The following is a 13,959-nucleotide window of genomic DNA, read 5'->3' as shown; positions in this document are numbered from 1 at the left end:
GAAGAACAGAAAAACAATTATTCCATTTTTATTTGATGAACAAAGACACCAAGTTTCCCAAAGCCAAAAGTACTTAACCAGAAGCATTTCTCTGATCAGATTCTGATTGAAACCAAAACGACAGTTGTCACGGAAAAGGAATTTGTTTTGTGTGAAAGGGTCTTTACAAAGATTGGAGCATTTTAATCAGAATCTGGAAGACTGACTAGCCCAGAAACTGAATGCTCACTGAAGAATCCTTTACCACGATGCCTGCTAGCCAATTTTTTTTTTTTTTAAGTCAAATGTACAGCAAGGATCGCTGGCTCGTCATAGGATCCCACTGTTGGAAGAGTCCATTCTTCTTATGAAGCAAAGAACAAGAGGTAGCAGTCTCTGCGTGCCCGGACTGACCGGAAATTGCTATCTCTTTAGGAATGACGTCATCGCCCAGAGTTTATTAACCAGGATTTCAACTTCAACTGAGCGGGGTCAAACATAAAAAAGATGTAAGAGCACTTTTGCCTTCAGATGAGGAAAGTGTCTGAGATGAGAGGTTTGATCCCTAACCTCTACTTAATTTCTCTCTGCTTCCTCTCCAACACTGGCAATAGACACCGAGAGCAGATACGGCAATCCGACTGTCAGCTATAAAAACTGAAAACAAGCAGAAGGCACCATCACAACTACTCATTCACTTAAGGACACGGTCTGTTTTCACAGTTACTTCTGCTTCCGGGCAGACGACACTAAAGCTGATTTTTTCTTTCCCCTACCAGGACGATTTTAGGCTTAAAGACGCAAAGGGACTAGAATTCTAAGTCCACGTGAGTCCCAAGGGCAAACCAGGGACATGGCCTCGGGGGTATTCCTAGCGGCCTGGGAGGAACACTGCAGCAAGCCACAGCCTGCCTGGCGCACAGAGGCTCACGTCTGCTTCGCTCTTGTGCAAAGTGATTTCCTGAACGGAGTGTGAAGCCCAGTTCACCGATTACGACCGGGTGACTTCAATCTCCTCTCTTACCCCCACCTCCTACTGGAAGGGTTTAGCTAAACCCAATCTAAAAGCAATTTTTCTATTGAAATGATCGATTTTAATCAGTTCTTTTCATTCATCTGCTCTACGGGAGTCGCCCCTTCAAGCAGGAAATAAAGCCACCAATGCTAAAACACAATTTTACAAAAACGTCCAGATCTGAGGAGTTTCAGACGTCCGGGCCATCGTTGCTCCCCTTCTGTGTGACAGTAACCTCAGAACAAGGCCGGGGGGGCGGGGGGGGGGGGGGGGGCTTCTAATGATATGCATGACACTAAAGACAAAAAACAACTGTGTGTGGGGCGCCTGGGTGGCTCAGTAGGTTGAGCCTCCGACCTCGGTTCAGGTCATGATCTCGCGGTCTGTGAGTTCGAGCCCCGCATCCGGCTCTGTGCTGACAGCTCAGAGCTTGGAGCCTGCTCCAGATTCTGTGTCTCCCTCTCTCTTTCTGCACCTCCCCTGCTTGCACTCTGTCTCTCTCTCTCCTCAAAGTAAATAAACATTAAAAAAAAAAAAAAAAAAAAAAAAACAACTGTGTGAAAAATCAAAGACATTTAAGAACCACTGTCACAAAAGTACATTTACGGGATTTCTAATCTATTGGGTAATGATTGCTTCACTGGACCATGTCCCACAGAGCTGTGACAAACTCCAGTCACCTCTAAGAAAACAGGGTCAAAGAAAAAAAAACAATCTTGGTTCCTTTGAGGATGTTGCTAACAAATCTAAATGAGAACAGAAGAAGTCTTACCGGATACATCAAATACATCAAAACAATCACTTAAACGCTAAAATATCTTAAATATTTCTTTCCATTATTTTTTCAAGTGGTCAGTTATTCATAGTCAAGATTTATATACATTTGCAAAAAAGGAAACAAAGGGTTCTGTTGTTTTTAATGAAAACAGCTATTTCCCCAGAAAACTTTAGAGTCTAAAATTCAGAATTTTTAGTTTTGGGCTCATTGTAATAAAGTATCATTTAAGTAACAAATAGCCTCATGACTACCCTCACCTGAAATGGCATCCATCATGCAAGAAAAGCGATCGTATGAGAAAGACTCGTGTTGACACATATTTTGGAAACACTGAAAAAGTGTGCTAGTTGCCTAAAACGGAAGGAGAAAAGACACCAGAAGCATACGCACCTTCATATGTTTCTAAGATGTGCACAGTGTCTCCTATTTGTAGAGAAAGTTCATCCGCTCCCCTGGCATCGTAGTTATAAAAAGCTGTGAAGAAAAAGGGATAAGAAGATATCAGCAGAGGTAGAAGGGACTTTGCTGCCTTGTTCCTGCTTGTTTTTCATGTTGAAACGCATCCAGTCCGTGCCTGGATCATCCTCCCTGACAGCCTCAAAAGTAGCCTTTTCTTTCAAGAGACAAATATAAAGAGTCGTCAAGTAGCAGAAACCCGTAACCCCTCGCAACCGTAAGCGATTTTTCTTAGTGTGGTCCTACAAATCTCTAGTGATCAACGCAGTGTGGCAGTGGCACAAAAACAGACACACAGATCGACAGAACACTGTAGACAGCCCAGAAATACACCCACACTAACACGGTCAAGAAGGAGGATGTGAAATCTGCCGTTTTGACCACTTGTAAGTTCCGATACAAGGGCGACGGCGGCGTCCGCGGTGCCGCACAATCATCACCACCAGCAACATCCACAACCTCTCCGTGGCTCCAAACACAAACTCCATACCTGGTAAGCGGTATGTCCGCGTTCCCCCTCCCCCGAGCCCCTGAGAACCTGTGGTCCTTCTCCATCCCTCAGAAGCGTGACTACTCCACCTGCCTCATACATGGGATCAACCAGGGGCGCCTGGGTGACTCAGTCGGTTGGGCGTCTGACTTCAGCGCCAGTCATGATCTCACGGTTTATGGGTTCGAGCCCCACATCAGGCTCTGCGCTCTCAGCACAGAGCTCGCTTCTGATCCTCTGTCTCCGTCTCTCTCTGCCCCTCCCTCACTCGCGTTCTCTTTCTCACTCAAAAATAAATAACATTTAAAAATAAATAAATAAATAAATAAATAAATAGAATCAAACAATACTGTCCTTTTCCTATCTGGCTTCTTCAACAGAATGTTTTAAGGCTCATGCATACTATCCCATGTATCAGAACTTTATTCCCTTTTATGGCTGAATGTTTGCAAGAGGAAGAATATTTTAATTATCATTTTAATTATCACTTGATATACTGTCTATATTTCCATTAATAGATATTTTAATTAAATAATTATTTCCTAACTATGAATCAATTACACATGGACTGAATATTCTTTAGAAACCAAGCTGATTTTTTGTTTAATGTTTATTTTTGAGAGACAGAGAGAGAGAGACAGAGAGAGACAGAGCACTAGCGGGGGAGGGGCAGAGAGAAAGGGAGACACAGAATCCAAATCAGGCTCTGGGCTCCAAGCTGTCAGCACAGAGCCTGATGTGGGGCTCGAATCCACCAGCCAAGAGATCATGACTCGAGCTGAAGTCAGATGCCCAACCGACTGAGCCACCCAGGTGTCCCGCTAGACTGATTTTTTTAATTATTATATAACCAATGTTGATATTGAGCCAAAAAGTTATGTTACAATTAAACAGGCAAAAATATGTTCAACATTAAGAAGAAATTCTTAAAAGTAGTGATACTCAACAAATCTCTGAAACCGTTGTTCATGTGAACATTCAGCAGTTCCTATTTCTCTTAGAGAAGCACCTAAAAAAGTCATACCATTAAATGCAGACCACAATTTTGCTCCAGCATGATGAGGTGAAGGTAACTATCACAGTGGAAAAAGGCTATTAGAAAGTGTTAAAGACACAAAAAGTACAAAGCCCACTCTCCAAAAAAAAAAGAAAAAAAAAAGGAAGAAGAAGAAAGAAAGCATATGGAAAGAAGTACAAAGTACCCAGATTTCAAACTATACTGCAAAACTGTAATATCAAAACAGTATGGTTTTGGCACAAAACAGACAAATAGATCAGTAGAACAGAATAGGCAGCCCCAAAACACACCCATGCTTATACGGTCAATTAAGCAACAACAAAGGAAGCAACAATTTACAACAGGGAAAAGACAGTTTGTTCAACAAATGGCGTTGGGAGAACCTGACAGCTACGTGCAAAAGAATGAAACTGGACCACTTTCTTACATGTCACACAAAAATAAACTCAACATGGATTAAGGACCTACATGTGAAATCGGAAACCATAAATCTCCTAGAAGAAAACACAGGCAGTAATTTCTCTGACATCATCCACTGAAATACTTTTCTAGATATGTTTCCTCAGGCAGAGACACGAAAGCGAAAATAAACTATTGAGACTGTAGCAAAATAAAAAGCTTTTGCATAGAGAAGGAAACCATCAACAAAACAAAAGGACAAACTACTGAACAGAAGAAGATATTTGCATATGATACATCTGATGAGAGGGTAGTATCCAAAATACACAATGAACGTATACAACTCAACACCAACACAAAACAATCCAATTAAAAAATAGGTCGGGCTTTAACAAATGGTGTTGGGAAAACTGGACAGCGACACGCAGAAGAATGAAACTGGACCACTTTCTTACACCATACACACAAAAATTTCAAAATGGATGAAAAAACCTAAATGAGACAGGAAACCATCAAAATCCTAAAGGAGAACACAGGCAGCAACCTCTTTGACCTCAGCCGCAGCAACTTCTTACTAGACACGTCACCGGAGGCAAGGGAAACAAAAGCAAACATAACTATCAGGACTTCAACAAGATAAAAGGCTTTTGCACAGCAAAGGAAACAATCAACAAAACTAAAAGGCAGCCTACAGAATGGGAGAAGATATTTGCAAAGGACATTATCTGATAAAGGGTTAGTATCCAAAATATATAAAGAACTTACCAAACTCAACACCCAAAAAACAAACAACCCAGTGAAGAAATGGGCAAAAGACATAAACAGGCATTTTTCCAAAGAAGATTATCCAGATGGCTAACAGATACATGAAAAAATGTGTAAGGTCAGTCATCATCAGGGAAATACAAGTCAAAACCACAATGAGATACCACCTCACACCTATCAGAATGACTAAAAGCAACGACACAAGAAACAACAGGTGCTGGGGATGATGCAGAGAAAGGGGAACCCTCATGCACTATCGGTGGGAATGCAAACTGGTGCAGCCACTCTGGAGAACAGTATGGAGGTTCCTCAAAAAACTAAAAAGTGAACTACCCTACGATCCAGGATTGCACTAGTAGGTATTTACCCAAAGGATACAAAAATACAGATTCAAAGGGGTACATGCTCCCCAATATTTATAGCAGCATTATCAACAACAGCCAAATTACAGAGAGAGCCCAAATGTCCATCAGCTGATAAATGGATAAAGATGTGGCATATGTATGTGTGTGTGCATACACACACACACACACACACACACACACACACACACACACACTGGAATATTACTCAGCCATCAAAAATGAACTCTTGCCATTTGCAATGACGTGGATGGAGCTAGAATATAATGTGCTATGAAAAATATGGCAGAGTAAGACAAATACCATATCCCACTCATATGTGGAACTTAAATAAAACAGATGAACATACGGGAAGAGGGGAAGAAAAGAAAGGGAAACAAACCACAATGCTTATTTATTTATTTATTTATTTATTTATTTATTTTGGGGGAGAGAGAAAGCAGAGCAGGGGGAGAGAGAGGCAGGGGGAGAGAAAATCCCAAGCAGGCTCCATACTCAACACAGGGCTCAATCTCACGAACCTTGAGATCGTGATCTGAGCCCAAATCAAGAGTTGGACACTCAATGGACTTAGCCACCCAGGCACCCAAGATGCAAGAGACTCTTAACGATAGAGAACAAACTGTGAGTGGAGGGAGGGAGGTAGATGGGGTTGGGCCAGATGGAGGATGGGCAAGAAGGAGGGCACCTGTGATGAGCCCTGGGTGTTGTAAGTTTTGAATCACTAAAATCTACTCCTGAAACCAATATTGCACTGTATGTTCACTAACTAAAATTTAAATTTAAAACAATGGACAGAGAACTTAAATAGACACTCTCCCAAAGAGGACACACAGATGGCCAACAGACACACGAAAAGATGCTCAACATCGCTAATCACCAGGGAAGTGCAGATCAGACCCACAATTAAATAATAATCACCTCACACCTGTCAGAATGGCTCGAATCAAAAAGACAAGACATAACAAGTGCTCGCGAGGATGTGGAGAAAAAGGAACCCTCATGCACTGTTTATGGGGATGTAAATTTATGCAGCTACTGCGGAAAATAGTATGGAGGGTCCTCAAAAAATTTAAACTATAAATATCATATGATCCAGCAATCCCTACTGGACATTTTCCCAAAGAAAGTGAAAACACTAATTCCAAAAAATATCTGCACCCCTATGTTCACTGCAGCATTATTTACAAGAGCCAAGAAATGGGAGCACCTGAGTGGCTCAATCGCTTAAGCATCTGACTCTTGATATCAGCTCAGGTTGTGATCTCGCGGCCATGGGCTCAAGTCCTGCATCGTGCTGTGTGCCAAGCAGCATGGAGCCTGCTTGGGGTTCTCTCTCTCCCCCCCTCTCTCTGCCCTTCCCCCACCTCTCAAAATAAATAAATATACATAACAAAAACAATAGCCAAGATTTGGAAGAACCCAAGTGTCCAGTGATAGACGAACGGATAAAGATGTGAGCACAACGGAACAGTGCTCATCCATAAAAAAGAAGGACACCCAGCCATTTTCAACAACATGGATGGACCCAGAGGGTATTATGCTAAGTGAAATAAGTCGGACAAAGACAAATACCATATCATTTCACTTATATGTTGCATCTAAAAGACAGATGAACAACAACAACAAAAAAAAACTAAAAAATAGACAGATACAGAGAACAAACTGGTGGGTGCCAAAGAGGAGTTGGATGCGGGATGTTGAAACAGGTAGAATTAAGAGGTACAAACTTCCAGTCACAGGTAGGAAGGACGGAAGGAAAAAAGGAAGGACAGTGATACAGTGATGTTCCTCCTTTCCAATGGATCCTACCTGAAAACATAGCAGACTAAATGTAAAACTCATCTTCAAACTCCTGATCAATTTCTCATCCATCCATCCTGAACTCTCTGCCAGACCAGGCTATTCTCCGGTGGTATTTCACTGTGTCCATCTCTAAAATTCTCCTTGATCATATCATGTGCAAACTCTGGCAAGTATGGGAGGCCCTCCACCACCTGACCACGTCACCTCTCCTTCCTCCAGCCACACACAGTATGGACCCCAGGAGGGGTTCCTATCCCTGCCTCTCCCTGAAAGACAGAAGCCAGCCTGTGCCACACCTGTGTGGACCAATCTGCCCTCCCCGCCACCGATGGGGTTTTCCCAGCAGGTGCACCTCTTCCAGAAGGCCAGGCCCAGTATGCTTCTCTCTCAATCCCCTCTCCAAACGTCCCCATCATGGCATACTTCCTGCTGTCCACTGCATTCCTGAGCTACCTGTAGCTGGCAAGGCCGGCCAGGCCCAGGCGGACTCCCTGGCATTCCCACCCATGGTCCCTGGAGCCAAAGGAAATGCACAGGGTAACGCCTCTACCCTTGAAGACCGGGGTGACCTCCAGCAAATGACCTACCTTCTCCAGATTCAGCTTTCCCCATAAAATAAGGCTCTGGAAATCCACACCTCATAGGATCACGTGTGTATTTTGGGTCTTAAAGAAAATAATGCCACAGACGGATGTGGTGATTTGAACACCGGGTGTCCTGCAGTCAACACCTAAATGATAAAGGCTCTCGTGGTGGTTGGGAGTGTTTTGTTTTTACTGCAATAAAGACTTCTATCACTTCCAGAATCCTTTTTAAAGAGCCAAAGCGAGGGGCGCCTGGGTGGCGCAGTCGGTTAAGCGTCCGACTTCAGCCAGGTCACGATCTCGCGGTCCGTGAGTTCGAGCCCCGCGTCGGGCTCTGGGCTGATGGCTCGGAGACTGGAGCCTGTTTCCGATTCTGCGTCTCCCTCTCTCTCTGCCCCCCCCCCCCCCGTTCATGCTCTGTCTCTCTCTGTCCCAAAAATAAATAAAAAACGTTGAAAAAAAAATAATTAAAAAAATAAATAAATAAAGAGCCAAAGCGAGCAGACTAACACATGATCACAAAAATCCTAAAACATCAAAAGCCATATACATGAAGAAAATTCCATGTCCGTCGGCATTTTCCTGTATTTCCACCAAAATTCATAAAGTTTAAATGTCCTCAACTGGCATAAACGGTTATTAGTAGTTATTAAGTTTATTTAGCATTTTATGGCGAATCTTAACAAGAAATAACCGCATTAGGTAAAGGGAGCTCGGAGCATATGCCCAGCCTTTCCTGGTTCTGCAGAACCACATTCCTAAGCCTTTAGGGGCCATAAATGCATTTGTCACAGCTCTTAACAGCATCCCTGCCAGCATGTCTATTCTGTTGGAAGACGTGGAAAAAATAAACACATCAAAAATAATAAAAATAAAATAAAGCGGACACGTCCACTATAAACACATTCAGGCCCGTGTGAATTTATAAGGCGCACAGGCAAAAATCTTTAGGCATCTGCCCCTCCATCTCTGAAGCAGGCAGACAATAGCAGTCATGAGAAAAGAAACTTCAAATTTAACTATGAAAGGGGCCTTAAAGACCCCTGATTTTATAGATGAAGGGGAAAAAGGACCTTTGAGCATTCATGCCTGTGGCCCCAAATGACACAGCAGAGCTAAGACCATCACAGTGGCTGCCCAGCCCTCCTGGCCTTTGTTCTTAGTATCACAGCCTAAACAATCCCTATTTAAAGGCAAATTAAAAGACTCAACTATATAAGATTATCAGGCAAGGGAGTGGGAGGGAGGGGGAAGTGTGCTGGATGGAAGGATGCCCCCCACACCCCGCCAAAGACATCAACATCTGAGTTTCTGGAACCTGTAAGGATGTTACCACCTTACATGGCAAAGGGGTCTTTGCAGGGGCATCAGGGGTGAGGATCTCCACTGGGGATGCTAATCCTGGATTATCCAGGTGGAGCCAATACGATCCGAAAGTTCCACATGAGGCAGGAGGGCCAGACTCAGAGTCAGAAGACGGGATACAGCACAGATCGGAGTCATTCAAGGAAGGAGCCACACACCCTGGAATGCAGGTGACCCCCGTCAGCCAGAAAAGGTAGGGAAGTGGACTCCCCCCTCGAGCCCCCAGAAGGAACACAGCCCACACCTCGATTTCAGGACCTCTGGCCTCCAGAGCTGTAGCATCGTAAGCAGGTGTTGTCTAAGCTACTGAGTTTGTGCCCATTGGTACAGCGGCCATAGGAAACATACAGGGAGGTATACGGACGACAACGCAAAAGGAGTGTTTTGAGGCTATTTATTTACTGCTGAAGGCGCACTGACACAGGCTCCCAACCACGGGCATCTGAATCTGACCAGTCCGTCCGTGGCCGATGCTCCCCAATTCTTGGGCGATAGGACAATGAAGACAAGGCAATGAATTTTTCGTAACAAACCCAGAAGTATTCAATCTAAGACACTATTCCTAATCTGGTGATCTGACCTTTCAGAGCCGCCCCTCTGTGAGGGGGGCGGAGAACAGCACGAGAAAGAGCAGAAACATCTTCTCCTTTATTAAGCTGATGATGACAGATGACATCTGCAACACGTCTTTACTTGGTAGAAGCACAAAGACAGCAGCCTCTTTGCAAGCTGCCCATTTGTCTTCTTTATTTTTCTGAGATGTCAGGACCCGGGAATGACTCCGCAAGAGAAAACGGCCAACCCGTGTCCGTTCACATCTTCGGATTCACCTCCGTCTGGCTGGTGGGCTGGATGCCTAATACATTCCTCCTCCTCAAACCCATCTGCCTTTTTTAATCGCCCGGCGAAAGGCGGGTGTCGACGGCTGGGTGCACGTGCGCATTCAGCTGCCCTTCTCGACCCTGGACGGCAGCTTGCCGTGCTGCCCGTGTGAAGAGTGAAGTGAGAAGGATGCCGAGATGAACCCAGCATAAAGGTCCTTTCCCGGAACGCTGTTCATTCTTTTCCTGGAAGAGTCGCCAGCGGCCCAGAGTGAGTAGCACGGACCTTCTTTTCCCAGAAGAAAAAATGAACAGGCCGGTCCGTGCCTCACTTAGCTTATATGCGTCAGAGACGTGAAACGGCAAAGCCATCCCCTCTGCTCGGTCTCCTGACGACCCTGCAAAGGGCTGCCGGAGGATGCAGGGAAAGAACTGGGGCTTCGGATGAGACAAGAGGGCTTCCGCTTGCCCTTCCACTCCCACCATTATTATTAATGTTAGAGGAGCTAAAGATTAAGCTGCTGCTGCTGCTGATGGTGTGATACTGGGATACCTTGGATGAGGATAACGGTCACTACGGCAATGGTGGTGGCGGTGGCGGCGATGGTGATGATGGCCGTGGGGACAGTGGTGGTAACGGTGGTGATGGCAGTGGGATGGTGGTGACACTGGTGGTGACACTGGTGATATGGCAGTGGGGCTACTGGCGATGGTCGTGGTGGTGATGGCTGTGGTGGCGGTGACGATGGTCACGGTGGCGGTGGGGACAGTGGTGATGGCAGTGGTGGTGACGGTGGTGGCGGTTACCATGCCGCTGATGACAGTAGCTGACACTGGCTGGTCATACTCTGTGGGCTAGACGGTGGACGGAGCTTCACACGTTCAGACTGATTTGACCCTCACAACAGTCCTCTGAGGGTGGATACAGAATTTGTTCCAACTCCTTCCCCAGAGTTTAGAGCAGCTTGGAGTCTGCCATGGCTGAGCACCCACCGGAGGGGATGTAAGGCCAAGGCTGGCCTGAGCGAAGGGCCTCAGCGCCAACCCCTTCCATAGACCCTTCCTGAAACCTTGGCCAGGGTCCACCACAGCCCTCCCTGGGCCTCAGACCACCCTGCCGGTAGCTCCCCTGCAGAGCAAACAAGCTGCCTGGACTCCCCAGACAGGCAAACACGCCTGTGCATTTCCAAAGCCCACCAACGTCTAAACATCGCGCTGATGGACTTCTCCTTCCTGACAGTGAAGAACTCAAGCTGAGGGAGTTCCAGGAATGCAAGGTTGGTGTAACATCCCAAAACCAATCAAGGTAATTCGCCACATTAACAGAGTAAAGGATGAAAAGTCATAAGACCATCCCAATTGGTACGAAAAAAGCATTTGAGGAAACGGAACTCCTATTGAGGGAAAAACAAAAAAGCCACCTTGACTACTCTGACATTAGGGAAGAACCTACAGTAGTCCATCAACCAATTTAACAGATGAAAACACGGAACCCTACGGAGGAGTTGTGACTTGCTCAAGGTGGCACAAGGAGTTGATGACAGCTCCCAGGACCCCGTGGCGTCCCTTTCAGATGGTCTCTATCACCCCCCCACTGAGTGACCCAAGGCTTCCCCACCTCTCACTGCAATGAAAACTAATATTTTTGCTGATCTCCTTGTATAAGCTCTCTCTTCTTCTACCCCCGGTTACCTTCCTGAAATCTTGTTCCAAAAAACTGCACTATTTCCCTGGGCTGTGCAAATAATGGGTAAAGCCTCCAGTACAGCATTCAAAGCCCTTTGGGCTGGGACTTGAACTCACCTTTCCAATCTCATCTCCCCCACACCCCTCCCGTTCTCCCCACTCCCCAGGCCTTCCGAAAGCTGTTCTGCCCCTGGAAATGTCTTCCTCCCTCCACTTCCAAAGGCCTCTTGTCTACAAGTCCATTTTTCATATCACACTCTTCTCCAGATCCTTCCTGAATTCTGACTTTCTCTTCTGCTCAAAAAAAGGTATGTGCATATCTGAATTAATTGCTTGCTCCACAACTTTTTCCTATAAACTGAAATCCCATGGCCTTGTAAGAGTGCTTATCTAAGTACCTGTCTCTCCCTTCAGACCAGATTTCCTTGAAGGAAGTAAACATTTATTAATCATTGGATTTCCCACAGTAGTTAATAGCATGCCTCGCAGGCACTCAATAAAAATTCACAGAATTAAACCAGATCACCAAGTATTCCTTCTTGTGTGGTCTGCCTCAGAGCAGAAGCAAAAACTGTATCCTATATTCCATCCTCTCCTTCAAAATGACCCTGCCGTCTGCAGAAAAATCTAGGAGCCTGAGACTTATTCAATCAATAAGAAAGAGAGACACAACATTAGCTTTCCTATCTCTGTTTTGGGTCTCTTCCATCTAATGAGATAACCCGCTGTCAGCACACGGGTTCAAAGCCTCCGTAAAGCATCGAAGATGCGGGCTGGACCACACATTACTTCTTGAAATCTGCTCAGCTCTTCCTATCCCACACGCTGTCCCCTTGAAATATGACTTGAGGATTTCAAGTAGCAATTTAAAAGTTAATTAATTCCTTTAAGAAGTCAATTTGTGAAAATTAATTGCTCTGTTTGTGATCTCATTCCCTTTGTCTTGCCTTCAGTTGGAAAAAAAATGTCCCACAGCATGCATCTTCTCAGGGCTGGGGGAAACGCAGACCGTGTCCTTAAGAGGACCGGGGCAAGGGCCCTGTCTGTGTCTGCTACAGGGCTCCGTTCTAAAGGGCCATCAACTGCTGTCGAGTCCATGCCGAACACATACACTCAGTATTGCCCAAGACTCTCAAGGGCTCCTGCTCTGCTCTAGTGCTGAGGGGGTGCTGGGGTTGGAAAGATGCACTAGGCCCCACGCAGCCGCAGGGACCAGCCACCCCAGGGCCCGTCCTCTAAGAAACAACCCTTTCACACACTGGACCCCTTCAGAAAATACAGTGCAGAAAGAATCAGATTATATGTATGTATGTACATATACATATATACACACATATATATATATATATACACACACACACACACATATATATATATATTATATATATATATATGTATATATATATAATATATATATATATCCTTTGAACTTTACTCTGGACAGAGACCAGTCCCACACTTCCACTCTGTATTGCAGTCGGGGGCTGGGTTTCCTAAATTCTGTCTCCAAAAAGAGACTGTCAGTCACACTACCACTAGCTTCCGTGGCCCATAACCCCGTCCTTCTTCTCTGATTCGGAGGCATAACACTCAGTCTCCATCCCAGAGCCCTGAGCCATACTGAATCAGAGCATGGCTTCTGCCAATAGTTTCAATCTTCCCAAGCACCTAAGACTAACCTGGCACACAGCAGGACCTTTAAAATGGATGGATGAATAGATGGAAGGGAGGGAGGGAGGGAAGAAAGAAGGAAGAGAGGGAGGCAAGGAAAGGGAGAGGACAGGAGAGAAGAAGGAAGGAAAAAAAATTATGATCCTGATTCTCAAGATGCTACCAGAGGGGCACCGGAGTGGCTCAGCTGGTCGAGCATCCGACTCTTGATTTCGGCTCATGATCCCAGGGTCATGGAATTGAGCCCTGCATTGGGCTCCGCGCTGAACATGCAGCCTGCCTAAGATTTTCTCTTCTCTTCTCTTCTCTTCTCTTCTCTTCTCTTCTCTTCTCTTCTCCCTCTCTCTCCCCCTCTCCCTCTGCCCCTTTCCCCCACTCTCTCTCAAAAAAATAAATAATAAAAAATAACAAACATGCTACTACAACCATCTCTAATATTTTTTAAAGATACAGTGAATAAAAACAACAAAATACTTCGGAATCAATTGAACCAAGGAGGCAAAAGACTTGCACACTGAACACTATAAAACACGGCCGAAAGAAATTAAAGAACTTAAACAAATGTAAGTCACCTCGTGTTCATGGACTGGAAGACTTAATACCGTTAAGATCTCAATGCTACCCAAAGAGATCTACAGATGCAGCACAATGTCCATCAAAACTGTAAAGACGCTTTTGCAGAACTAGAAAAAAAATCCATGCCAAGGGACTTCAGATAGCCAAAACAATCTTGAGAAACAACAAAGTTGAAGGCCTCATACTTT

General features: G+C 45.1%; 1 protein-coding gene across 4 annotated transcripts in view; it reads right to left on the bottom strand.

Moving 5' to 3' along the window:
- Positions 1-13,959, bottom strand: part of DOCK1 (dedicator of cytokinesis 1) — a 528,588-nt gene that overhangs the window by 462,566 nt on the left and 52,063 nt on the right. For all 4 annotated transcript variants that reach the window (XM_058698108.1, XM_058698107.1, XM_058698106.1 and 1 more), the window contains exon 2: positions 2,163-2,246. In XM_058698108.1, the coding sequence (XP_058554091.1) occupies positions 2,163-2,246 (84 nt within the window). The remainder of the gene's footprint in view (positions 1-2,162; positions 2,247-13,959) is intronic.

Source organism: Neofelis nebulosa, chromosome 13, assembly GCF_028018385.1.
Source record: "Neofelis nebulosa isolate mNeoNeb1 chromosome 13, mNeoNeb1.pri, whole genome shotgun sequence".
Taxonomy (NCBI): Eukaryota; Metazoa; Chordata; class Mammalia; order Carnivora; family Felidae; genus Neofelis; species Neofelis nebulosa.
This window is presented reverse-complemented; position numbering and strand designations above follow the sequence as displayed.